The sequence below is a fragment of the Phalacrocorax aristotelis genome, chromosome 11 (assembly GCF_949628215.1).
Source record: "Phalacrocorax aristotelis chromosome 11, bGulAri2.1, whole genome shotgun sequence".
Taxonomy (NCBI): Eukaryota; Metazoa; Chordata; class Aves; order Suliformes; family Phalacrocoracidae; genus Phalacrocorax; species Phalacrocorax aristotelis.
Genome location: NC_134286.1, coordinates 23,475,157 through 23,500,614, shown reverse-complemented (window position 1 = coordinate 23,500,614; position 25,458 = coordinate 23,475,157). Strand labels below are relative to the sequence as shown.

Sequence of the window (25,458 nt, the reverse complement as noted above, 5' to 3'; positions counted from 1 at the left end):
TACAACTCCCGGCAGGCAGCGCGCGGCGCTACGGCCGCCGGCGGAAGCGCGTCGCGGCGGGGCCGGTACCGGGGCGGCGGGGCCGGTGCGGGGAGGAAGGAGCGCGGCGGGCGGCGGCGCCCTGCGAGCGCTCCCTCCTGCCGCGGCGGCCGGTGAGCGGCGGGACGGAGGGAGGCCGGGCCCTGCGGGGGAGCCGCCTTGTTGGCCTTCGAGCGGGCGGTGCTGTCTCCGGTCCCCCTCTCCGGGGGGCGGCAGGCCGCAGCGGGGCCGGGGCTGACTGACCGACCGGGCCGGGCCCGCCATGGCGGCGGTGGGAGCGGGGGGGAAGCCGGGCGCCGGCGGCGCCTCCCCGCAGACGGAGGGGGCTGGCTGGGCGGCCCCGGCCCCGGGGGTGGGCCGCTCCCCGGGCCGCCGCCGGCGGTCAGGGGCCTCCCCTGGTGCCGGGCGCTGCGGGGAGGCGCTGCGGGCCCGGGGGCGGATGGTTCGGGAGCCTGGGAAGCGGGTCAGTGGGAGCACACGGCCGGGAAGGACGGCCGTGGCCGCTGCGCTGCGCTAACCCCCGAGCGGCGCCTTACTGGTGTAACTGGGAGCCAAGGCTGGCGCGGATTTTAAAGGCCGGACAGCGATGAGCGATCGCAGTGACGCCTGCGGTGGGGTACCGGGGCGGGGGGACCCCGCAAGCAAGCGTGGTCGAGGGTGGACGTGTCTCCAGAGAGCTGCTGACCCAGCCGCTGTTGTATTCTCTTCCTTTACCCCTCCTGAAGCGCGTTCTGTTGCCTTCCAGGAGAGGTGACGGGCAGGGAGGAGAAACTGGATTAATGTTATTTAGCAATTGTTCCCGTAACGATGAAGCGGAGGTACCTGAAGTAAGCTACACGGGCAGGGAGGAGGCTAAACTGTTGAGTTGGTGCATGAATGTCACGTTTCCCAGGCTTAAAGCGAACAAATAAACTACAGGGCTTAATGTTGGACTGTCCTTTAAAGGAATAATAGCTTGCAGATGCCAAGGAAGGGTTAAAGGGAAGCCTAGGCTACCTTCTGCTGAAGTCACCGTACTTAAACCATCATCTTATTGCAGGCAGGCGGTTTGCAGCTCGCAGGGTTGCATCACCTACGCTCGTTTGGCGTTTAACGCCAGTGGTAACGTGATGCCCCTTGGTTTCTGTAAAGAGGATTTCTGGGAATATAAGCAGTAACGTCCCCTGTCACTTGTTGGCACCGAGCCTGTGAGTCGTCTGGTCAAGGCGAGGAGCTGGTGAGGGCAGTGCTGGTGATGGAGGGCAGGCCCAGTTTTCTGGCCCCGCTCCTTGCCCCAGCTCTTACATCTGCCGTCCCATAGTTTATTCTAGATCCTCAGTGAAGTCAGAGCAATGAACGAGTTATTTTGTGTCTCCCTTGAAAACGGTAAATCATCCCTCCTGAAGTTTTAAACAGCCCGCTGAAGACTGAACCTGCGTTTCTGCCGTTCTCTAAGAAGCTGCAGGTTTTCTGGGCCCTTCTGTCGAATACCACGAGAGCCCTTGCAGACAGCAGCCTGCTGCGTCTTGCAGCACGACTTGCAGTGAGTAAATAGACATTGCGATACAAATGCAATACTCGACTCGCCTTTGTGCTTCATCTCTGTTAGTTGCCAAATGCTTCTGGCGCTGCTTAAGGAGCTCGTTGGATCCGTGGTGTTTTCTGGGTGCGCGAGGAATGCGGCCTTTCCCCCCTTTCCTCCTGATGCGGAGCCTTTCGGTGCCAGACCTGCCTGGTAGCTCTAAGTTGGGTTTTCTTCTAGGAAGGTTTGGTCTTGGTCACTCCCGGCCATCCAGTATTGTAAGTTTAGATAGAAAACGGTTGTGATCCCCAGGTTATACAAAGGGGTTGATTTTAATGGATTTAATTCCTGACTCTCTTGTAACCTCTGAGGAGAGATCACTAGCAGTTTAATAGATTTGTATTACAACAGTAACACATGAGTTTTCCAGGGCTGTGTGAGACCCTGCTTATAGAGGGAAATATGGTCCTTGTTAATCTGTTTTACTGCATTTAATCCATTCTGCTCGAAGCTGGGGGCAGGTGTCGCTGCAGAGTACATGGCTGTTGCCTGCGAAGTGAGGCTGAGGGCGGTGAGTTCCGTGAGTTGATTTCCTTGCTGTCGCACGGTGGGATCCTCCAGCGTCACCTCCCTTGTGGTACCAGTGAGTTCTCACCTCGCTAATGTCTGTTCTGCAAATGTCCGGTATTGAAAGAATGGAGACTTGTAGAAGTTGTCTAAACCACTTTATAATCCTCAGTTTGAACCTGGAGTTGCTCTACTCAGGGAATTAAGGTGTCTCTTTGCTCGCGTGGGCTTTCTAGTTCTGAGGGCAGTTGCTCACTGCCTTGCAGCCTGCTGATCATCTGCAGTGGGTGTGGGGGGGCTCGTGGATGTTTTCTCTTTTACAACTGCTCCTCTGTGTTGGCCCCGTTGGCCGAGTGACTGCAGTGTGCAGAGACTGAGCTCTTGATAACTGCCAGTCACCTGATTGCTCAGAGGCTTAGTCCTGTTTGTTTATTTTTGGCTGTGACCTGGTGTCCTACCACGTGCTGACGCAGTTCTGGTTCAGTTGCTGGGCCGGCCAAAACATCGCAGGCGACTGTGTCTTGGTGGATCTGAGGGGATGTGGTTGTGTAATAAATCCCTCCTGGGTTAGTTGTGCTGTTGTAACTGTTCACAGATTGAGTTGCGCTGCTCAGTGGCTGGGAAAGCTGGGGTTGGCGGCACCTGAAGAAGGTCGGGTGTTGAGTGAGTACAAAACAGAATAAAATGCAGTTTGTGTCGTTTTCATCTTCTGACTAAGTTAGTCAAGGCCAAGGTGTGGGATAGGGGAGGAGTCTGTGCTTGTAGAGGATCACTTGTGGAGGACTGGACAGTTGGATTTTCTTGTGGCCACAGGTATTACTGTTTGCTGGCAAAATGTTCTCTCTCTGTAGCCTTGTCAGATGGGAGCGAGCTGCTGCTGTCTCTTTAATCAGGAGAAACTAGGAACAGTGGCGTGGCAGTTAATCATTTCTTTTTGCAAAATCAGAATCGGCTGTGTGGCTGCCCTTGCCTCTAGTGTGATAAGCATTTAACTTGAGTTATCCAAGGTTTAGTTCTATTTCATCTTTGTCTATGGATGTGTTGGGTCTGGGGATTTGCTTGGCTTCAATTCTGCTCCAGCTCCTTCAGGTGGAGGTAGTGGCTCCTCCGGGAAGGTTGCCAGGAGTTACTCATTCCTTTATGTTTTAGCTCTGGGTAATCCCTGCTTCGGCTCAATGCCATGTCATTTAAGATAGGAGTATTTGGACACTGTGAGCATCAGGCTAAAGCTTTTGGTCTCTTCAGGCCTGTGGAGGCGGGACTCGTGATTAGTAGTAACTTACTCAGCTTGTGTTTAACTAGAAGGAGGTGAGCCTTGGCTTAGAGCACCACAGGCTGCACTTTGTGACCCTCAGACTTGCGTGTCTGTAGCACTGTGCTTTCAAGAGCTGAGAGCAGCTTTTTAAGGCCCGAGGCAGCAAAATATCACTAGAATCTGTGACTACTTTTCCTGCTCTAATGAAATCAATGTGTGGTTGACACAGCAATTTAAGGCTGGCTTAAAAAATAAATGGCAAGCTGTGCTAGGCTGGCCACTAAGTCTTCCGTGGCGGGATGTCAGAGCTCGGGGCTGGAGCACCCCCAGACGGTTTGTGTGTACGCAGGTTGGCCTGTCTGTGGGCCCTTCTAGCTACAGCTTGCTGGGAGGCAGCATGGATTTTCTGCAGCGGGGCGGCTCTAAAACGCTCTCAGCATGATGTGATCTGGCAGGCCGGTTCGGTGCTGCTGGGAGGAAAAGGCTGTGGTCATGCTCCGAAGAGGCTTTGCAAATGACTTGGCTTTCTGCTTGTTGTGTGACGTTCTTGGTAGTTCAAGTGCTGCAGGAGATGACAGGATGCTTTGGAAGCGGGTTTTTAAACTCCTTTAACTGGGAGCGCTGAGACTTTGTAGGCTTTTGTGTGACTCTGACTTGTTCCTGTAGAAGAGCGGCCCTAAAGCTGAAGCACTGTGAGAGTCATAACCTTGGCTGGGGCTGGGCCGTGGGTCTGACTTGGCGGGCAACCTGCTTTGCTGCATGAAGATATTATTTCCACAGTATTTCTCCCTGGAAACAAATAATCATTGGAGTAAGTGATTCTCTGTGCTATGAACGGCCATAGTGAGTCAGCCCGAAGGTGGGACTGGCTCTGGTGCCTGGGGAAGAAACTCCTGATGAACTGTTAGGCTCCAGCGAGCAGCCGCGTGGGTGATAATTGTTTAATAGTGATTCTTTTCCTACATAAACTTGTCAATTATCTTCTGAACTGTGTGAAATCCTTTCCTCTGCGATAACATGTGGGAGCGACCTTTGGAGGACACACTGTGTGAAGAACTACTCTCTTCTGCTGGAACCTCATCTTGAACTTTCTTTTCATTTTTGTGTTACAGATCGTGAGTAATCACGACTTCTCTGCTTTATGGTCTTTCTCCTTGGGTATCTTTGTGCTGAGGAGTTTCCTTAGAAAGTGTGAAAGGCGAAAAACTGTTATGCTTGTTGTTGCATGTTCTGTGACTTCCACAGTCATCTTCACGTGGACATTGGCATTGTTTAATTGACCACAATAAGCACCACCTGTCCTTATGTTTAAAGACCATCTCCTCTTAGAAAAACACACCCAAATTCTTTTATATCTGTAATGCTGACGGGCTTGATGTTAGAGGGCAGTTGTGAGCTGCAAGCCAGAGTGCCTGTGACTGTGGGAGGAAACAAAAACAAACCTAGATGTTTGTTACCTCTTCACGCCGATGTTTTTGAATGAGCTGGAGCTTGCTTGCTTCAGTCTGGAGGGGAGGGCGGACAAGGCAGGGGAACGACTGTTTGCAAACCCCAGTTCCTTTACCAGTAGCGAAAGGGGGTCCGCCAGCGTGGGCACTCCTCACCTTCCTTATTCCTAAGGGGTTTTGTGCAAGCGTGTCAGCTGGATGTAAATCCTGTTGAAATCCCTGAGCTGTGTCCCGATGAGGTTGGTGTCTAGGTGGGAGTGGTGGGTGAATGCTTGGATGCGGTGAGCGAGGACAAGGGAAGCTGTCATCGCAAAAAGCAGCAGGTAAACACAACAAGCTGCCGCTGTTCCGAAAACAGGTCTTGCTCTCAGAGTAAAGCAGCAAAGCAGCACAAGGGGCTTCACCCGTGCCCTTGGTAGAAGTGCAGGGGCATGGACGTGGGTCGGAGGAGTGCCAGCTTTAGGCCAGGAGGAAGCGAAAGTAGCAGATCTGTTCAGGGGAGCTGCTGCCTAGTGCTCTGCTGTTTCCTCCCCCCTTCAGTTATTGATGCCCTTTTGTTGCGTTACTAATCGGGAGGAGTGAAGGAGAACAGCTTATCTGGGCACTTGGGTCTGCATGGTGTGAGGCTTTGTCTGGTGGGTTCTCCCTTCCCCTTTCCTGGCGCTGTTAAGGCTCAGGTTTTCTCTAGAGTGCGCTTGGCTGGCTGCTCCGCTCCGAAGCAGCGTCCTTGGAGACGCCTTCCTGTCCTGCTCCCACCTTGCTTGCTGTGGCCCCTTGTCAAGCTCGTCCCCTTCGGCAGCGCCGGCTCTGAACGGCTCGGCGCTCCCACGTGGCTGTAGCTTAGCCGTGGAGTCTGTTCTCTGAATAAATCCACGAGCTTATTCTCTTTCCCCTCCAATGTTGAGCACTTAGACCTGTGGGAGGTTTCGGGGAGTACCAGATCGTTGCTGGCCACGCCTGAATCTGTCAAGCTCAGACTGACAGAGTGAGGGCCGATGCGGTGGGGCAGTGATTGTATCTCCACTTCACAGCCTTGTTAACAGCTCTGCATTCCTCTGCCACCTCTTCCGCTGTTGCCGTGGCTGTTTGTGCACCACTTCGGGGCAGCTCTGTCTGCACAGCGCTCGGCAGGACTGACCCCCGCTACAGAAGAGATCGATGGGTCCCTGCAGCCGGCGCCGGAGGGGTGGGAAGTCTGGCTGGGTGTAGCCTGTGTTCAGTCCTCCTGCCTGTGGCCTTCGGATCCTGAAGCTAAACCGCTGCTTCTCTGCTGTTGTACCTATTTCTCGAGAGGCCTCCGAGCTACTTGGCTGCATTGAAATAGGCGTGTGATCTTTCCAGCCAGAATGCAAAGTGGAAAATAAGATTTTTGGGTTTTGCAGGGTCAAAAGCCTTCTTAAGTCTTTCCTAAGCAGAAAAGAGGCGTATGGATGTGCTGGATCAGCCGAGCAGATGTCACAGCTGTGATCTGACACGTGGTTTCACATGTTAAATCTTGGGTCTGTCGGTAGATTAATGTGATGATACTTGAGCTGATTAAGTGTGTCCCTTTATATGACAGCAGGCGTGTTTTCCCAGCTCTGGAGACTTCACAGAAGTCTGGCCCTCAAACACATGCACACTGTAACCTGTCCAGTTGGATATGGATGCAAGAACGTTGGCGTGTAGAAATGGCGCGGTGCTGAGGGTAATCAGCTGGTGAATGTGCCGAGTGGCTTTGAGACGCGCAGGTTACGCGCTTTCACAGAAGCCTTGGGACAGCGTACGCTCAGTGAGCGTCTCTAGACCATGAACAGGAGATGTGTGTGGTGTGACTCTAAGCAAGTGGCGGGTTTTCTGCTTCAGTTTGATAGCGATCAAAGCCAAGGCCTCACCCCCGAGCAGTCATGTGTTAGGGATGGTGGGCTAGGCCTGTATAATGAGCTGTTGTTGACAGAGCTGCAAGACAGTTACTTCCTTTCTGAACTGGAGCTTGCTGGCCGCAGGCACTTTTGTCAATAACGAGCAAGAAAAAACTTAAGGGTTTAAGAGCAAAAAGAGAAGTATTAATAGCTAGAAATCTAGGTGGAAACAAGGTAGGCAAAATTCATGATGGGATCACTGACTGTAGGACGCCGTGTAGTTGCAATAAGAAAAACCTTCTAGAGGTTATTGTAGCCTTGGTGTTGTTCTGAACAGAACCTAAAAGGGGAAATGAGAGCAGCTTTCTGATAATGGTATCCTGTCGAAGTATTGAACAACCTGATGCCTCCCTCCCGTTCCACTGAGGGAATACTGTGAAGATTGATGCTTTCTCGGCCAGAGAACGCGAGTCTAATTCTTGCAGTGTTTTTATTTCCAGGTAGCGTGAAGTCATGGCTATCCTGTTCGCTGTCGTGGCGAGGGGCACAACCATCCTTGCCAAACATGCCTGGTGCGGAGGAAACTTCCTGGAGGTGACAGAGCAGATCCTAGCGAAGATACCATCTGAAAACAACAAACTGACCTATTCACATGGGAAGTGAGTAATGCTTCGCTCCTGGGGATGGGAGGAGGGACTAGTGAACATGTGCCAGGGCAGGAGCAAACGGAGCGTGGCCAAACGCAGATTTGGGTGCCTTGGTTTGCTCGCTGAATGTGCGGCCAGCTCAATAGCTACGTTTCCCGCCCCCCTCCAGAACTTTGCAGCATAGCCAGGGTTTGAATTTAGCCTCAGCAATAAGTACCAAGGCAGCAGATATGAAATTAAGTTTTCTAATTTTATATAACTCCAGAGTTGGAGGATGCTCAGCTGTGGGTAGTAAGTTGTTGGAGTCTTTGGGGTTGGGCTTGTTGAAGACTTTTGCTGGCTTTTCTGAGGCTTGAGCATGGCTTTAGGTAAATAGGTCTCCCTTCTTAGATCACTTGTGGGTCCTGGTTGCTTTAAGGCATGCTGACGGATGTTGTAGTGCCATCCTGAGCTACCACAAGTCTGGTCTGTGGGTCGGAAGGGTTTTTGCCAGGCTTGTATAGATCTCTGAACAGCCCTTGGTCGGCGTTGGTAGAACGGAGGGATTAGATGTGACATTGCCTGAGACTATGCTGACTTCTTGCACGTGTAAAGTAGGTAAGTCAGTGTGCTGGTGTGCAAACCAAAGGAAGAACTGTGGAGAAAGGAAATTTAGAAGCGTGGAGCCCACCTCGGCTCTGTCTTTGGAATGGGCAGTGTGGCTGGAGTCTCGGTATTGCCCCAGCTGTTGCTTTAAAGCTGTTTTGGCTGCCTGAGGATTCAAAAGGTGAGGATTGGGGCAGTCTGCCCACACCTTTCCCTGGCTCGGAAGCACTAAAGTCCCTGGGGGAGAGCGGTGTGAGCGAGCTGCCTGCCCTGGCATCTGAAGTACTTCGGATGCTGAATCTCTTTTTTGTTTTCCTACTGTAATTTTAAGGGTACAGTTATTTTCTTTAACTGTGCCTTGAGTGCTGTTCAACCAACTACAAAGCTGAGTTTTAGGAGTGCCGTAGAGCATTTTTATGGATGGAAGCTTGAATTGTGGTGGAGATTGGTTTGCTCTTTGCCGGGGAGCACCGAGGTAACTAACACATCTACACTTGCAAAGCACGCTGTGAAGTGCAGAATCTTTTGCTCGTTACTGACTTTCCTTTCACGAGGCTTTAACAAATGTGGCAGAAGATCACTGCAGTCTGTGGTTGTTCTGCTTTGCATTGTGCTGTTAAAACGCACAGGTGGTGTTCTGCAGCTCCGGGCGCTGAACTTGGCATCAGGGTGTCGCCTCTGCTGAAGTTGGTCTCTTCTGACAAGTCTTAGATTGCCTTGTTTTCTGTGATTTGGACAACCACATCTTCGGTCAGAATCTGCCAAGCCTGCCTTCCCTCTAGGAAAGGGGAAGGGAGAGTTCCTAGCCCTCTCTTTGGGGGGATTGGGCATTTTCATAGACACGTGCTTGGAGCTGGCAGCTTCTTCCTGCTGTCAGAAAGCAAGGTTTTGGGTTTGCAGAGATACAGAACAGCCTCTCTTTTTTCCTTGACCGTGATAACTGGGCAGAATGTGAAAGCTGTGAAGCTCAGTTGAGTGCAAGGAGTTGTCGCTCTTCCTGTCTGTAGGGTTTCAGGGATCCTCCTGCCTTGCAGGGTTCCAGCCTGTAGGCTGGAAAAGAGCCCTGTTATCTGTCTGTCTAGGATCGCTTCTCCTCTTCTGAAAGAGGAAAAAAACTTGAGTTTCTCTAACTTTGTTTGAACTTCTTAAACTCATTTAATGAGTTCTTTTTGTTTGTAAGAACTTCTGTCTTTTATATAATCGCCGAGGAAAAGCAGCCCTCTAGCGTCAGGATTTCTCGAGGATGTTCTGTCTCTGCTGTTGAGATTCTTCTACGAGTCACTGCAGAGCCTACAAAGTCGTACCAGACAAGCTGTACCTCTGTCCTTCCAGGAAGGAGAGGCAATGGCTGCAGATATGCAGGGGCTTTTTTTTAATGAGACCAGATCTTCCGGGCAGTAAACTACTGTACTTCTAACCCACCCCTAAAGCTTATTTCATTGTCATCTTATTTATATAATACCAAACCTGAGTTTGAAAGCTGCTGAGCTGCACCCTTAGAGCTGCACCAGGCGACTGCTGTGCAGCACATGCACGATCTTGCTTTTATTCTGGAGTTTGCAAGAGGGTCCACGTGCTTACTGGGAAAGTTTTGGGCGTACACAAATGTCAAAGTGAAAGGATCCACAGGGTTTTTAATTAGGGGGGGGGGAAAGGATTCGTGTGGCATTTTTGGAACTCTTACTATTTTGTCCTGCCGTACTCATCGGAAGAATGCATCACCTACTGGAGCATCAAATGTGGCGAGGGGGCAACGTGATAAAAAAGCAACAGCTAAAGCCAGTGAGCTGAGCTAAATGCTCTGAATAGCCCTTGTTTGGGTTTAGTTGTGTTTGAACTAAGGACTTTTTTTTCCTGGTGGGCCTAAAATAACAGCTTGTTTTAATTTTGATAGGAGAATATTGCTTTGAACTGGTTTGTGCTGTTTTTCAGGATACTGAGGGTTGCATTAACTAACATCTGTGTTCGCTCAGCACCACCGAAGGCGTCTTTACATGAATAGTTAACCTCGCCACATGGTTCAAGCCTGTTTAGCCTGATTATTGTTCTAATTCATTTTCTGCTGTGGTTACTTTTGCCTCTTTGCCTTTGCAATGAAAACCTAAGGCAGCACAACCCAGTGGCCACACACAAGGCTAAAGAAGCAGGTCGCTACCAGCGCGGTTCACTGAAGTATTGTCTTTCTGGTCACTCTGATCAACTGCAGCTCTTGTCGCACGTGAACTAGTGCAGGGATGCTTGTACGTACATCGATGAGGATCAGACACAAATCTTACCCCAGTATCCCGGCAGGGTTTTGCATTTACAAGCAAGTGTCTGGCGGAATGTGGAACTGAAGCCGTTTGGCAGCTCCGTGTTCCACGGAGTTACTGCTGCGAAGTACGCGAGGGCAGCGATTCTCTAACACGTAGGCGGTTTCTCATTCACTGTAGCTTGGAGGAATGGAGATGCTTGCCTTGACCAAGATGGCTGGGGCATGGAGGCATCTCTGTGATTTCCTGTAGAGTACCTGGAATTTGCTCTTCTACTTCTCCAGCCCTTGAAGGCCCGGCAGGCAGTAGTGTCTTCTAGAAGATTAGTCCTGTGGCAGCTCCAAATGACCTCTTTTTTTTCCTTTTTTCTTTTCTGCAGTTACCTATTTCATTACATCTGCCAAGACAGGATTATATACCTCTGCATCACAGATGATGTAAGTATTTTGGTTACAGCTATTGCACAGACAGGTTTTGGCTTTTTTTGTATCTGTCTGTGTGGTGGGTTGGTGCTGGCTGGATGCCAGGTGCTCCCCAAAGCTGCTCCATCCCCCCCCCCTTCCTCAGCTGGGCAGGGGAGAGAAAGTATAACGAAAGGCTGGTGGGTCAAGATAAGGACAGGGAGAGATCACTGGGCAGTTACCAGAGTCAGTTTGGGGAAATTAATTTATTACCAGTCAGATTGGAGTAGGATAATGAGAAATTAAAACACCTTCCCCCAACCCCTCCCTTCTTCCCAGGCTTAACTTCACTCCTGATTTTTCTCCACCTCCTCCCCCCGAGCAGTGCAGGGGGATGTGGAGTGGGGGTTGTGGTCAGCTCATCACACGCCGTCTCTGCTGCTCCTTCCTCCTCAGGGGAGGGCTCCTCACACCCTTCCCCTGCTCCAGTGTGGGGTCCCTCCCACGGGAGACAGGCCTCCACGAACTGCTCCACCGTGGGTCCCTTCCCCGACTGCAGCCCTTCGGGAACAGACTGCGCCAGTGTGGGTCCCCCACGGGGTCACAGGTCCTGCCAGGACCCTGCCCCAGCGTGGGCTCCTCTCTCCTGGGAGGAGCCTGCTCCAGCACAGGCTTCCCACGGGCTCACAGCCTCCTTTGGGGGCATCCGTCTGCTCTGTGGGGTCCCCACGGGCTGCAGGTGGATCTCTGCTCCACCCCTATCCTCCATGGGCTGCAGGGGCACAGCCTGCCTCACCATGGCCTTCACCAGGGGCTGCAGGGGAATCTCCACTCGGGTGCCTGGAGCACCTTCTCCCCCTCCTTCCCTGCCCTTGGTGTCTGCAGGGCTCTTCTCTCGCATGTCCTCACTCCTCTCTCCAGCTGCAGTTGCACAGATTTTTTTTCCTCCACTTCTTAAACGCGTTACCCCAGAGGCGCAGCCACCATCGCTGATGGGCTCGGCCTTGGCCAGCGGCGGGTCCGTCTTGGAGCCGGCTGGCGTTGGCTCCATCGGACGTGGGGGAGCTTCTGGCAGCTTCTCACAGAAGCCACCCCCGTAGCCCCCGGCTACCAAACCCTTGCCACGCAAACCCGATACAGGATATCAAAGAAAGATGATAGTAGGTGCTAATCTGAGGTGCCTTTTTCCCTATTGGAGCTACTGTTTGTGTTCTCATTCACATCAGTCACAGCTCTGAAGTTTAAGCCTGGAACTCAAATGCACGTGAATAGTTAGTTTTGAGCTTAAGTTTTTGGTTTTGCCTAGTTTCTCTCTTGGCAGCCCCAGCGCAGTAGAATCTAGGTGGAGAGGCTAGCCTTTAATTGTCAGTGAAATATGCATAATACTCCTCGGTTCTCGAAGTGTTGAAGCAAAAACTTCTCCCTCACTGGAAAAAGGTACCAGGCACAGAATTAGAACTGTGGATACCCCAGTAAAGTCTGGTGCAGCCAGTGTCTGGGAAGCTGAGACTGAAATCTGGCTGCTGTTCAAACCCCAGGATAACCAAAGCCCATAGTGTTACATGCGGCGTTGCCTGGTAAGAACTGATGATCGCAGTTTCTCTACAGCTGGCTACGTGCTCTGTAAACTGCATTAGTCCTGATTGACACAGCTCTGGACGTGGTCTGCTCTCTTCCTTCCAGGACTTTGAACGATCCAGAGCCTTCAACTTCCTGAACGAGATCAAGAAGAGGTTTCAGACCACCTATGGCTCAAGAGCACAGACAGCCCTTCCCTACGCAATGAACAGCGAGTTCTCGAGTGTCTTAGCGGCGCAGCTGGTGAGATTTGTTGCTAAATGGGGTTTCCCTAGGAAGCCAAACTTCTCCCCAGAAATTCTCCTTGTATTTTCTCACTCGGAACTGAAGCACCGTGCCGAGTCGGGGTATAAAGCCGGGGAGTTGGCTGTTCTCCCCACGCTTACCCGGCGGCTGGGTTGCTTCACTATGTTGGTGGTGAAAGCGGGTTGGGGTTAAGAGTGATGCATTAACTGTTGGTACCAGGTAGCGGCACTGGAGATTAGATCTTAATGGTAACATTTGAAATGTCAGACCTAGTTCCAGTTGACTGCCCAGGGCAAGCTGATGTCGCTGTCACGAAGAGCAAGACAAATGCATGTTACTTCATTTCTGTTAAACTAAACTCTAGAACTTGAGTAGTAATCCCTAACTGCCTCTCGCTTCTCTCCTCCTTGCTTCAGGGTAACTCAGTGGCACGCTGCTGGAGTGTGACAGCGCCTTTCCTTACAGCACTGCGTCCCTTTTGGGGGGAAAGAACTGGGCCGGGGTTACAGTCGAGTGCTGGATTCTCCAGCTGGCTTGCACAGAGGCTCCGAGATTGCTAGGAGGTTAAAGAGTAGGATAAACGACTTGTGAAAGGTCCCACATTCTCTGAGCTGAGGTCTGCCTTGGACCCTTCAAGCCCCCACATTAAAAGTGTGAGGGTATTGCAGAAGTGAGGGGAATATCTATTTTGCCCTCAGTTTGCACTTCTCAGCTGAGGCTGCAGTGGTGTTTAGGACGATGCTGGATTCTGAGTCTGGGCACTGTAGCCTTTGCTCCACCAGTGTGATCTGGTCTGGAAGGAAGATAAAGCCCGTGTGAGCGGGGTCTGTGCAGGCACCGAACAGCACGTGCGAGCCTCGGTGCGGCGCTGCGAGCTCAGCTGCAGCGAGGACGGCTGCCGTCGGGGGGCTGCCTGCGGCCTGAGGCATCTCCTTGCCCACTGCCCCAGTGGTCGCCGGCTCCTGGCGCAGGCTGGTGTCCGGGGGGGGGCTGTTGGGGCACCCCTCTCCTCGCTGTGAGAAGGGAGCCATCTGCCCGAGCTTTGCCACTGGCAGCGTCGCTCGTTGCTGTCAGCCGCTGGCACTGGGTGGCACCGCCATCCATACGTGTTCCGTGTGCTGGCCCTGCTGGCAGCTCAACTAAAGCCGAGCTCAGAGTGTTGTTGTTAGGGCACGTACAAAACACTGTCAACCGCCTTTTTAAGACATTTCCAGGTTTGAGAAGATTCTAGTCTGTTTCTCTAGTCTCTCTCTCTAGTCTCTAGCTACTCTGGGTCTGTTCTTGGACTCCTGAAGGGAGAGGTTGGGCTGGACTCCGCTTCCCTCCTGAAGCGCAGAGGAGTTACGGGCTGATTTTGCTCAGCACAGGAATCGGACGCAGCCTTGACGCCACCGTCCCGCTTTCACAGAAGCGCTTTGCTTGCCCTCCGTTGAATTTGAGGTGTGGCAAAGCCCACGGCTGCCAGACAGCAGAGGTTTGAAGTAGTTGCGTTGCTTTATGTATTTCACTCCCGGCAGCGTAGGGGTAGAGCTTCCGAAGTACTTGAGTGCACGGCAGTGTGTGCGTTTCCGTCCAGCCCTCTATAAAATGAGATGCGTTTCACAGAGCACTTTTTCTTAATGCAGTGCTGACTTGATGTGTAACCTGGGCCTGCAAACACCCCCCGCCCTGCTTCAGAGGGGGGCGTTTTGTGGGGGAGAGGAGGAGAAAAAGCAGGGAGCAGTTGCTCTAGGTGTGGGAATGGGCTGCTCTAAAAATAACAGGCTGTTAATGTAGGGAAATGGTGCAGTTTGCACATCTCCCTGATGTTTGACCTGCAGTGGTACGCTTGCAGCACCTGCAGAGAAAACAGGACCGTGGAAAGTACAGCTCTGTTGCTAGATGTAATGTCAAATTGAAAGAAGTCAGATGGAAAATAGAGGAGGAATAACTAACTGCCCTGTGACTCATATGGTCAATAACCTTAGTGCACAGAACCTCAGGCTGTACAGTCTATAAGGAAAGTGTTCTGAATCTTAACTCCTTAACTGACTACAGACAACTTCATAACCTGAGCAGTGTTGGTTTGGGGTTGTTTTTTTTAGAGACGTCCCTTGAATTAAAGATAAGGTGTCCTTGGAATATTGGCTTTCAGAGCTTGTACCCAGTCTGTACCTGGGGCAGCTGCAACCGGTGCTGTACCCACAGCTCTCGATTTGCTCCGCTCTGGCTGCGAGTGTGTCGGCGCTGCTGCTGTTCTCCGTGAAGGGCTTGGCTTTTTTCCTGCTCCCCTACTGAAAGCGCCAGGTTAGGTGATGTTACAGGCGCAGGAGGCCTTTGCTGGTGACCCATGAGCGCAGCCCTTGCCTCTCAGTGTAGAAACCGGGCGAGCTTTGTAACGCTCCCCAGCAGCAATAGTAGCGTGCTGAGGTGCGGGGTGAAGCCAGGGCTCTGAGGCGGGCGAAGGCGAAGTGAGGGCTTGCGCTTGCGCTGTTGCTGCCTGAAGTTTGTGTTGGCGTTTGAAAGGAGCCGTTCGTGCTGATGCCCTCAGTGACTAGCGGAGGTGGTTTGGAGCGTGTCGAGATGCACAGAGTTCAGTGCAGAAACTGTTCTTTGGCTTATGCAGCAGATCGAAAGCAATGAATAATAAGGACCCAAAAGGACCCAGTGCATTGCGCATGAAAAATGAGATTAACTTCCTATGTGTGATAGGACTGAGTTTTTCTTCTCTGCCAAGCTTTGATATGTAGAGACTGAAACTATATGAAGTGATGACTCATCAAATTGTGAGCTATTCATGGCTGGGCTAAGCTTAATGAATTGCCTTATCGGAAGAGCCAGGCGGTCTTCAGAGCCCTGGTGGTGATATTCCTCTCAAAATCCCAGCCTTTCCGTTTCTCTAAAGCACGAGAGGAGCTGCCTAGCTTAGCTTTTGCATATTGATAGAAACCCGGGCATCAACTAATAGAAGTCAGCGATGACGACAAGCTCTTCCCTCAAACGGCTCTAAAACTTGCTGAGGTGAGAGATCAGGCACTACACGTAGCGCCAGAGCAGGGCTGCTACCTGGGTGACTTCTGTAACTTAAGGAGTTTGTCTAGTGAGAGGCTGAGGATGGATGAGGAGATTATCTGGCAGTTCAGAGATCATGCTACAGCTCAGGTGTAGCCCACCGATAACACTGAAAAGAGAGGCTGCGCTTCCAGTAAAACCAGTGACCAGTTTTGACGGCATGCCAGTTCTGCACAGTCTCCTAAAAAACCAACCTCTGAGGAGAAGGGTCAGAGGAGGTGTCGCCTCAGTGCATTAACTGTGACCTGAGTATGTCAACGCTGTTAGTGTTAGAGGCTCTCGCTTCCCTCGTTATCAGAAATAGATGCAAATCAAATGCTTATTCAGAAGAAAATTGGGGTTTAAGTAGCCGCATGTGTGGTCAGGAAGTAAAGCAGTCGCGATCTAGTCCTGGCCTCTGCTGTCAGCCTCCTTAGGTGGTCCCTTACTGAAGTAGGGATGCCTTGGGAAGGCCTCAGGTGTGAGTGCCACGGCTGCCAGCTTAGAGAACAACCGTTTCTCTGAGTTGTGCTCTAGAGACCTGTTTCCCTGGGTGAGGGTCACTTACAGGGAGTGGGGTAACGGCAGCTGCGGCTCGCAGAGCTGGACTGCAAAGGGCCTGTGGTGAGAGCGGTGACTTAAAATCAATCCCGGAGTAGCAGAACTCAGTAATCCAATGCTGGCTTCACCTCAATTTCCCTCCTTTGATTCTGCAAGCACCACGAGACTCCTTTTACCCTGGGGACGTTGGCTGGTGCCTCTCTCGCCTACCAGCCTGCGCTGTGCAGTCACCGAAGGTTCGCTTGTGATCCCAAAACCTGAGGAACAGTGAAGTCCCTGTCACCTCTGAAGGGAAGAGAATTAAGGGTGAGGGATAACGTGCACAGGTTACGTCGTGTCACGTGTTTTTCCTCTGCAAGGCTGCAGAACGGAGCGTGCTTCTGTGGGTATCTGAGAAGGTAGCAGGTGAGCTTGCTCCGTATGGCCGCGGAGCACGGCACCGGGGTATCGTGCGTGCCTCTCCCACTCGCTGTAACGCACCTGAGGGCTTCGATATCGGCAAAGCTGTCGGCCTGTGGCTTGGAGGTGGAGTGTGAAATCCTCCGGGGTGGGTCTAGGACGCAGCAGTCTGGCTCCTGCCTGCTTGAATCCTCTCTCCAGGAAGAGCAGTTAGGCAAGACCTGGCCGTCCTCAGCACCTCCCGGCGTGGGGCTTCCAGCTCACAGGCCCTCCTTGTCTTTGTGGGAGCTCCCTCTGATGCTCACCTACAGAGGCGGCTGGATGCTGTCTCGCTTGTGAAATTGCAGTGTTCCAGAGATAAGCAGAGAAGGTCATGAAGGTGTGTTGCCTTCCTAAATAGCTCAGAAATGAAGTGCGGGAGCAGGAACGCTGATGGAAGCCCGGGCGTTTAGTGAACCATCTCTCGCAGGTTCTTGCCTTATCTTCCCTTCCTTGCTGCCAGTTATTTAGACTTTGAAAGGGGGCTGTTATTTCTGGGGACTCTGGAAGCCGGAGGCACCTGGCTGCCGTGCGGCTCCTGCGGCGCAGGAGCGGATGGGCGTCTGTGATCCGTAAGTGGCTGAGAACGTCAGATTTTGGTCTACTGCCCGCTTATAGATGTCTCGGGTAATTTGAAGACTCACATTTATGTCTGTGCTGTTCTGTAGTGACTGAGAGTTTCCTTTTTTTTTGCCTTAAGGAACTGCAGTGCAATGTGGAGGGTCTCTGCTTTCACTGACTATTCGTTTGTTACAGAAATACCACTCGGAGAGCAAGGGCACTGACCAGGTGGCAGAGACGCAAGCTCAAATCGATGAACTTAAAGGAATCATGGTTCGAAACATAGGTATCTGGCTTCCCTCAGTGCCACGCGTGCGGCGTTCCTCTGGGCCGGGCTGGCAGTCCCGCAGGGAGAGGAGGAGAGCGAAGCTGGTGGGGGGGCAGCCTCTCTTGGGAGGAGGAACCCCTGAAGAAGGGGCTGGGGGAGCTCCGAGTTCGCAAGCTGTTCCTTGCGTGGAGCCTGGCCGAGGGCGGTGCGTGGGCGTGAGGAGTCCTGTTTGAGATGAGCTTGCACGGCTTGTGGTGGGGCAAAGCGTGCTCTGGGCTTGGTCTGCTCGTCGCTGTGGCTTTCCTGCAGCTGCCGGGAGGGAAATGCTCCTCGGTAGCTTATGTTTGGGGCTTTTGTGTCAGACTCTGTTTTGGGTTTTGACAAGTCTGGCCACTAACCAGTAGAAGGTTAGATCTGGAGTTGACCAAAACTGAGTCAGGTCAGTCCCAAACGTAGCCTGTGTGATGCGAGACTGTTCCTTAAGTGCTGTTGCCTGGGAGTCCCTGAAGGGCTGAGAACTACTTGGTGTCTGATAAGCTGCTGCCAAGAGCTTGCAGTTGGGTGCGGGTATCGGAAGCAGCTTTTTGCACTGGGATTCTACCAACAGATCTGGATTTTTATCTCTTTCTCCAGACCTTGTGGCCCAAAGAGGGGAGAAGCTGGAGTTGCTGATCGATAAAACAGAGAATCTTGTGGATTCGGTAAGTCTGGGGAAGAACTTAGAAATGGGGAAATAGTGTTACTGCATCAGTTGGGCTCATCAGGGAGCAGCAGAGGTGAAGACCAGCATCTAGAGCTGCTTTTAAGCAGACCCTGAAGCATCTAGATCTACAGGGGATCCTTCCCTGCGTCAGGCCCAGGTCCTGTCTGCTCCTTCCCTGCGTCAGGCCCAGGTCCTGTCTGCTGTTCCCCAAGCTGCATCCCAGCCTTGCAGCTCCTTTAGGAGAGCAAAGGTGTCCCGTGCATCTGTTCTGTATCCTGCCGGTGGGATTTGTGGGTGGCTGTTACACAGCGGCAGCGCCACTCCCCATCCTGATAAGGAGCCAGCTTCAGCTTCCTCCTGTTCGCTACAACCAGTGCGCGGGCTGACACGCTGCCAGCACAAGCGGTGGTGTTTCATGTCCTCAACTCTTGCACCCGCTCTTTATCTGGGGCGATAGGAAAGCTAAAGATCATAATTAAAACCTCTCCTCCAGCCTGGTCTGCAGTCAGCTTGGTGCAGGTAAACTGGAAAATTGTTAATCTGTAGAGTTGTTCTAGTTTACCAACAGGGAAAGTGTAGTGCATTTTAATAAAAAAAGCTGAGTTGTTCCGCCTAAATAACCTGTAAAAGACTCTGGACCTTCATGGGGTGTTTCTATGTGAGAAAAGACTGCAAGAAACAAAAATTCAAAGCGCGATGTTATCTAGTAAAGTGGGACGCTCTGGAAGCTTTCTTGTCTCTGCTCTGGGAATGCCTAGACCTGGCTCAGTGTCCCCCGCTGCAGAGCCCTGGTGTGGTGCCCAATTCCTTTGGCACCTGACCCTCAGAAGGCAACCCGCGGCCCAGGAGAGCGCCACTATCTCCCGTACGGGGCTTGTGGAGGTCCAGGCGTCACTAAGCTGGCAAAAAGCATTCCTGCTTTAGAGAGCTAGTGGAGATGCCTGGAGCTCAGCCAGTAGGGAATGCTGTCCTCCAGCTGTCGGGTGCTTAAACCTTAGTGCTTCCTCCGGTGGTGGCAAGAGGTGGTCTAACCTCAGGTGATGCTGCAGCTGGGCTGGAACGTGATTAGGCTGAATTCATGTACGGGCTCTCCCAGGGAGTGTTGGTTTTTGGAAACCATGCAGAAAATGAAGGAACGGGCTGTGCCTCTAGTGATTGTCTTGCAGCCCAACGGTGAGCGTCCTAGGAGAGCCCGGGCTGAAGTTCTCAAACTTCAGGGTGGCTGTTTTATCACTCCCGTGTGAGCCTTGACCACCAGAATATCGTCCATAAACCAAACGTGTTAGAACCCTCTTAGCAACAGCGGCAAGGGCCCGCTTTGGGGAGGGAGGCCTGAGGAAGCTGGTGGTGGGAGTAGCCCTGTCCTCCGGAGAACTAGTCTGGGCTGAGGCGAGGCGTGCTGGGATGCAGCAGTCTGCTTCCACGTGTAGAAACTGCACAGCCGAGCAAGAGGCGCTCCTGGAGCTCAGAGGGTGGCTGAGCACGGGGGTCGGCGTTAAGTCAGAGTCGCAGCTTGTGGGGGTCGGCTTTAAGTCAGAGTTGCAGCTCGTGGGGGTGCGGTTCTGCCTGGTGTAGCCTTATCTGAAAAATCTGGAGGGGGGGTTTGCGGGGAAGACCTGAAAATCACCAGCAGAGCGTGCTGCTGAGTTGGCTCGTTGTGGGTGCTGCAGCCTGTCCCTCCAGGCCTGTCCTTGCATGAGCCGTTGAGGGAAAGCGGGTGGGAGTAGTGGCACTAGTACAGCCCGCTGGGTGTCTGAGGTCGTTCGGTGACCAAAGCCTGCTTTGAATGGGTGGCGTTGCAGGATGCCGAGAGGAGACTTGGGGCAGGGCGACCACAAGCGTTCCGTAAAACGCAGCAAGCCCAAATCCTGGAGGAAAGTTCTAGCACTGAAGGACTTGTCTAGCCCCTGTGGAACTGCTGTCAAGAGTAGCAACATGGGTTGCCTCATTTCAGCAGGTGTATTTACAGTAATAATGTCATGTGTAATATGTTGGTGATCAGATCGGTAGTTCCATAAATATTTTAGAGCATTTCAGTTCCCAAAAGGTTGGAAGCCAAACAAGAACCCAACCAGAAGTGCTCTGAGGTAGGCTAATCCTACAGACCTAGTGGTGTTCTGTGTTTAATCCTCCCGAGCTGAGCCTGGGAAGGCACAACCCTGAGCTGGTTCTGGACTTACCCTTTATCTCGCCCCTGAGGTAGTGCGGGAGGGTTTTCTCTTGATGCCTGCTCGGTTTTGTGGGCAGGTAACTGCAGGAGTTAAATGGCTCTGGAGGCAGTAACTGCGGCGGTTTGGGTTATTAGGGAGGCGGTAGCTGGGAAGAGCCTCTTTATCTGGCTTCTTGGGGCGCAGCTGCCTGTGCAGCAGGTACAGGAACTCATTAGTTGTTTTACTTTCTCTTGTAGTCAGTCACTTTCAAAACTACCAGCAGGAACCTTGCTAGAGCCATGTGTATGAAGAACCTCAAGCTTACCATCGTCATCATCATTGTATCAATTGTAAGTATGGAACACGATAACCTTCAGCTCTTAAGTCAGGCTTAACTACAGGAAAACTCTAATAGCGTATTACTGTCTTAAGACCTGCATGTACTCAGCTCTGCCTCAAGAGTCTTAACTGTAAAACAAGCGTTTTCATGGTCTTGTGCAAGGTGCGGAGAGAGGAGCAGTGTGCCAGGCAGCTTTTCTTGTCAAGGCAATAGGAAAAGCCTTCCAGACAGCGCCGTCTAGCTTCTAAGTGCCTCCCACAGCAGCTGCGTTGCCAGCTCCATTAGAAGCTAAGGCTACTCTATCTGTAATAGCTTTTTAGGCCTCTTAGTCCTGTCGGTATCTCGTTACTTAACTTCGCAGTAGCTTTTTTGGATGCGATGGTGTACCTCCGGCCCGTGATAATCACAGAATGCCCTGAGCTGGAAGGGACCCACAAGGACCATCGAGTCCAACCCCTGTCCCTGCACAGGACAGCCCCAAACTCACACCATGAATTCACAAAATTCATACCATGGGAAGAGCAAACAGTGCTAATGTGAGGCTGCTGGAGTGTAACTGCAGGTCAGATGTGCCAAGTACTTTGTCACCACTGAACCCTCGTCCGTGTTTTGCCGGAGGGTGGCTCTCATCCCCACGTTGCTGCAAGGGCGTGGAGGAAGAGCCCCTGGCACGACGTCCTGCGGGCATTTGACATGTTATTTGCGGGTGTGATAGGCTGGGGTTTCCAGGTGTGTGCTTTGATTGCCAGGCCAAGGCAGCCGTTGACAGAATGATGCAGGTCTGATTCTGTACTGAAGTGGCTGTGTTCTCTCTCCAGGTTATCATCTATATCATTCTCTCGGCTGCCTGCGGTGGGCTCGCGTGGCCAAGCTGTGTGCAGAAGTAACAGGAGGCAGCTGGTGCTGGTCATTTGGAGATGAGAATCACAGGAGTGTGAAGAAGCAACCTACAGAATAACTCTTAATCTTTCACTACTGACACCTTCTCATTCTTCCATCCCTCCAGGACTTCAGACTTTTTGCCTTATCACCCCAAACAGGCCCAGCTGGTCACTGCTTCTGTGCAGCTGTAACCTCGAGAACGGGCTGTTTTAAATTACTTGAAGGGATATTTTTTTTTTGTTTGTTTCCTTTTCTGTCCCAGCTGCAGCCTTCTCAGCTGGGTGGGCGGTATGTCCAACCCTGGAGGGTTTCGTGCATGCTCGCCCCTGTGTCCGTGTAGCTTTGCACTTTCCTGTGAGCGTGCAAGTGGAGGCCAGTCCTGCGAGCGACTGTCCCGCTGTGGGGATGGCGCTGGAGGCTCGTTCCGGGTGGGCTGAGCCAAGGGAACAGGGGAGGGACAAGATGGGCGCAGGTGAATTTCCACTTTCTACCACTACAGGAGATCCAGGTGCCTCTCCCCGCATGTCTGACCTCAGGTCGCTCTGCAGTGTTTCAACACGTAGAGGTTGCAAGTGTAATACTGGTAGGAACGGAAGGAGTGGCTTTTGGGCTGGGGCTTTATGCACTGTAAGATGTAGGTGCTGCTTCTGTATGAAATCTCCCTTTTCCTGGAGGTCTTTCTGCAGGTGGTAGGAGAGGGTGTTGAGTCACCTCAGCGTCTGGAGATGGCTGCCTCTTCATCCTCACTTCTTCCTCATCTCCCCCCCCTTAATTTGTGGCTAAATCAATACAGTAAAGGAGACAGTTGCATATAGTTAAGGTTGCAGTAATGTATCTGCTTTCTCATGTTATTTCTCCTGTTCTTCTTTTGAGGGTGGACTAAAATGAATACTAATGGTATCACTTGCTAAGGTGAAACTGGGGGCCAATCTGTTGATCTGGCTTGACGAGGTGTCAGGTATCTGCTGCTCGTGCTTCTACGCCGAGGGTGTGCGCTAAAAACCAGGGACAGAGAAGGGACGGAAGGTCGGAGTTGATGGATGTTTACTTTCTCTATGGCCTGAAGACGAAAGGCTCTTTCAGAGGACGTAGTAGCATGTACTCCTCTGAAACGAAAACTGAACCAAACCCGAGGCTAATAACCAAACGTAGGATGAGGTACGCTGACGATGTGCTGCTGTCAGAGGACAGGGAGCGCTTGCCCTGCTGCTGGAAGCTGTGAATGCTGCGTTTCTGTCCCAGCCGGACATGGGCACCGTCAGGCCGCTCCCGGCTGCTGGAGCCGCGGCTGCTGTTGCCTGGGGTGAGGGGCTTCTCCTGTATCTTACAGGCTCGTTTCCAAGAGAATAGAAACAACTGAAACTTCACAAAGGCATCACGTGGCCCACAAAGGAAGCGGCACCGTTTTGGCCCAGGGAAGTGGCTCCTAACGGCGGGTGGAAGCTGCCGAGGTATGGGAGGGGGAGGCTTAATTTGGTGGCCAAACTCAAGCGCTTGGTTGGTGCCGGGGCTCCCTGTGCCCGGCAGCGCCAGCTTGCCACAGGCCTTCACTGGCTTTTCTTGGGGTGTTACGCTGGCCTTGGAGCTTCCCAGCAGGTGCCAGATAAGGAGTTAGCCTATAAAACTTCTGTGCTTATTTGGATTTGTTTTCTACTAGGCTGAAATTTAACTAAGGGTGATCAGATCTTGATACCCCGAAAGCGTCGGTGGTTCTGAGCAGCGCTGCGGTCACTGGCAGCGGTTGCTACTCGAGTTAATTGAATGTAAAGCTCAGAGAAAGGTTTCCTTCCTCCTACCTCCTGCTCTTACAGCCACCCACCGCTTGGTGTACGACTGTGCATGTTTTAGGGATTGTTGATGTTACCGTGTTCATTCCTACGATTTGTCATCTTTATGTACAAATATTTTTAAAGAAAAGACTTCCTTTCCTTTTAAAGGATGCACTGAGGCATTAGTGTAAAAACAAAAATTACCTTGATTTAAATAAAATCACTGTACAGAAAGCGGAGTTCTTTAGTTTTGTGAGAGGTGGGTCTGGCACTAGGTGTAGGCCAGTGGTAGGACGCGCTCCGTGAAACCAGCGTGTGCTGCGTGTGACGCTGCGGCGCTTGGTGTCCCCCCGCCCGGCGGCTTGGGGCAGTTGCCCGTAGCAGTCCTGCTGTGAAGTAGCTTCCACGCCGGCTGCGCAGAACCTCTCGGCTGTGCAGGGATTTGGCTCAGTTTCGATGCAGGTGCCAGAGCCTGTTGTGACTTGACAGGGGCTTATTTCTGGTGGGGGAATGACTCTCTGCTCCTCCTGGTTGTGAATTCGGAGCCTGGGACTCGCTGGGGGACGCGGTGCCCACTTGCTTGGAGCACTCGTGGGTGGAGAGGATGCTGGAGGAAGAGCGACACAGGCAGCGGCGCGGTGGTGTTACTTGGAAGTTACGTGGAAGTCTGTGTGAAAACTTTTAAGGCGCTTTTCTGGGATACAAACCCCCACGGTCTTGAGGGAAATCCTTAGCAAGGGAGGCCTTTCCTCTTATCTCGTCATGGCTGGGGAGGACCCGCCTTTGCTAGAAGAGTTTAGTGCACAGACTGATTCGCCATCGTCCACGGAGCCTCTGTAAAAACGTTGTAGCCTTTCATCTCCCTCAGGAACACGAAATGCTGAGGTAGCGTTAGGTTTTGGAAGGAGGCTCGTGCATCAGTGTGAGGGAGTCGGATTTCCTCTTAAACTTGCAGAAGCTTTGAGTTCAGTTGATTGTTATCTTGGTTAGAGGCAAAGCTGCATTCTGATGGTGTCTGCTAGGGCTCAGGACGATACAACTATAAAAATCTGAAAGATGATCACTTGGTGTGAGAACAGCTGAGAGAAATTAAAGGACTAAACTTAAATTAACACCTCATTAGTGTGGCAGTTATTACAGAGCTGGGTTTTGTGCTGATGTTCCTGTGGCCCTCTCCTGAAGTGGGACGGCCACCTCCAAGTGCTTGTCAGCGTCAGACTGACACATGAAATGCCCTGGTTAACCTTCTTGCTTACTCCTCTCTTCAGCCTCTGCTCTGTCTGGAAATGGGTGTCCAAACCTGTATCTCTGTGGGCATCCATTCTGCAGTTCTTCACAGAAATGATACCACGTCCCTGATAAGCTTTGACTAGAACCTTAAACTATTTAAACATTTTACTTTTCCAGAAAGCTTTTTTTCTTTACTGAGCATTAAATATCTGTGAAGTATCCACTAAATAGCAGCAACTGTCTCAACTTAGGAGGCTGTAGAGAAACACACTGCCTGGAGAACGCAGGCATGCGCTTACCTTTGGAATGCAGACCACGGCAAAGGCAAAGGAGGACTCGCACACTAGAGAGAGCGGACTGAAGCGTTGCTGGTCTTTCATCCTTCCGTGCACTGGGAAGGTAAATGAGTTCCACGTGACCAGGTTCCAGCTCTTCTACCAGGCAGAATTATTAGACAAGAACCTTCGCCCTAAAGGAAAGGCCCTGACAGGACAGTGCTGGAAACCTGCAGAGCTTTATCAGGGGGGGAGAGAAGCCTATTTGTGTAAAAAGTCATCTCTGACCCTTCCACCTGAGGAAGGGAGGTGTTTGCATGCAGGGAAGGAGCAGCAGCCCCGGGGCTGCCTTATCTGCCTCTTGTGACTGTAGCGGTGCTCTGAACAAGGACCTTCCTTCTTTGCTGGCTGGGAGATCTGTGGAGCTGCTCGGAAGTAGGAGAGGGTTATTCCAACTTCAGGAAAATGGTGCTCAGCTCCGCCTTCAGAGTGTATAGTAAAACAGGGGTACACGTTTGCTCACTCTAATGGACTACGAGAAAGAAACCCTTGCTGCTTTTCAGTTACAAGCTTACAGGTGCAGCTCAAGGGGTGACAAACCCAGCCTTGGTCTCAAAGCTCCTAGTGTGTGACTAGTACTGCACAAGGGGTGAAGGGTCAACTAACCAGAGTCAGACTCTTCCCCCTTTTTTTTTTTTGCTTCCTAAAACAAACCTGGTGTGAAAAGTGATTTCTGCTATTCACCAGCCCGCAGGGCTCCCTATCTGTGAGTGTTGTCGCCTGTATTTTGTTCTGCTGAGGCCACCTGTGGATGTTCTAGGAAAGACGTGAACTGAGTGCTGTGAATTGTTTTCCTTTCCTTAGATTTTGTAAGAGTGGGGTGGGTGTTAG

At 51.9% G+C, this 25,458-nt stretch overlaps 1 protein-coding gene across 2 annotated transcripts; it reads left to right on the top strand.

The window, feature by feature from the left end:
* Positions 1-3: 3 nt before the first annotated feature.
* Positions 4-21,520, top strand: VAMP7 (vesicle associated membrane protein 7). 2 transcript variants are annotated; one of them, XM_075106340.1, is made up of 8 exons: positions 4-152; positions 7,152-7,310; positions 10,515-10,572; positions 12,220-12,357; positions 17,146-17,236; positions 17,852-17,919; positions 20,329-20,421; positions 21,230-21,520. In XM_075106340.1, the coding sequence occupies exons 2-8, from the start codon at positions 7,165-7,167 to the stop codon at positions 21,296-21,298; spliced, it is 663 nt and encodes a 220-aa protein (XP_074962441.1). In that variant the 5' UTR covers positions 4-152; positions 7,152-7,164; the 3' UTR covers positions 21,299-21,520. The 2 variants fall into 2 exon arrangements, with proteins under 2 accessions (XP_074962441.1, XP_074962443.1); XM_075106342.1 differs by lacking the exon at positions 4-152 and adding an exon at positions 1,304-1,561.
* Positions 21,521-25,458: the final 3,938 nt, after the last annotated feature.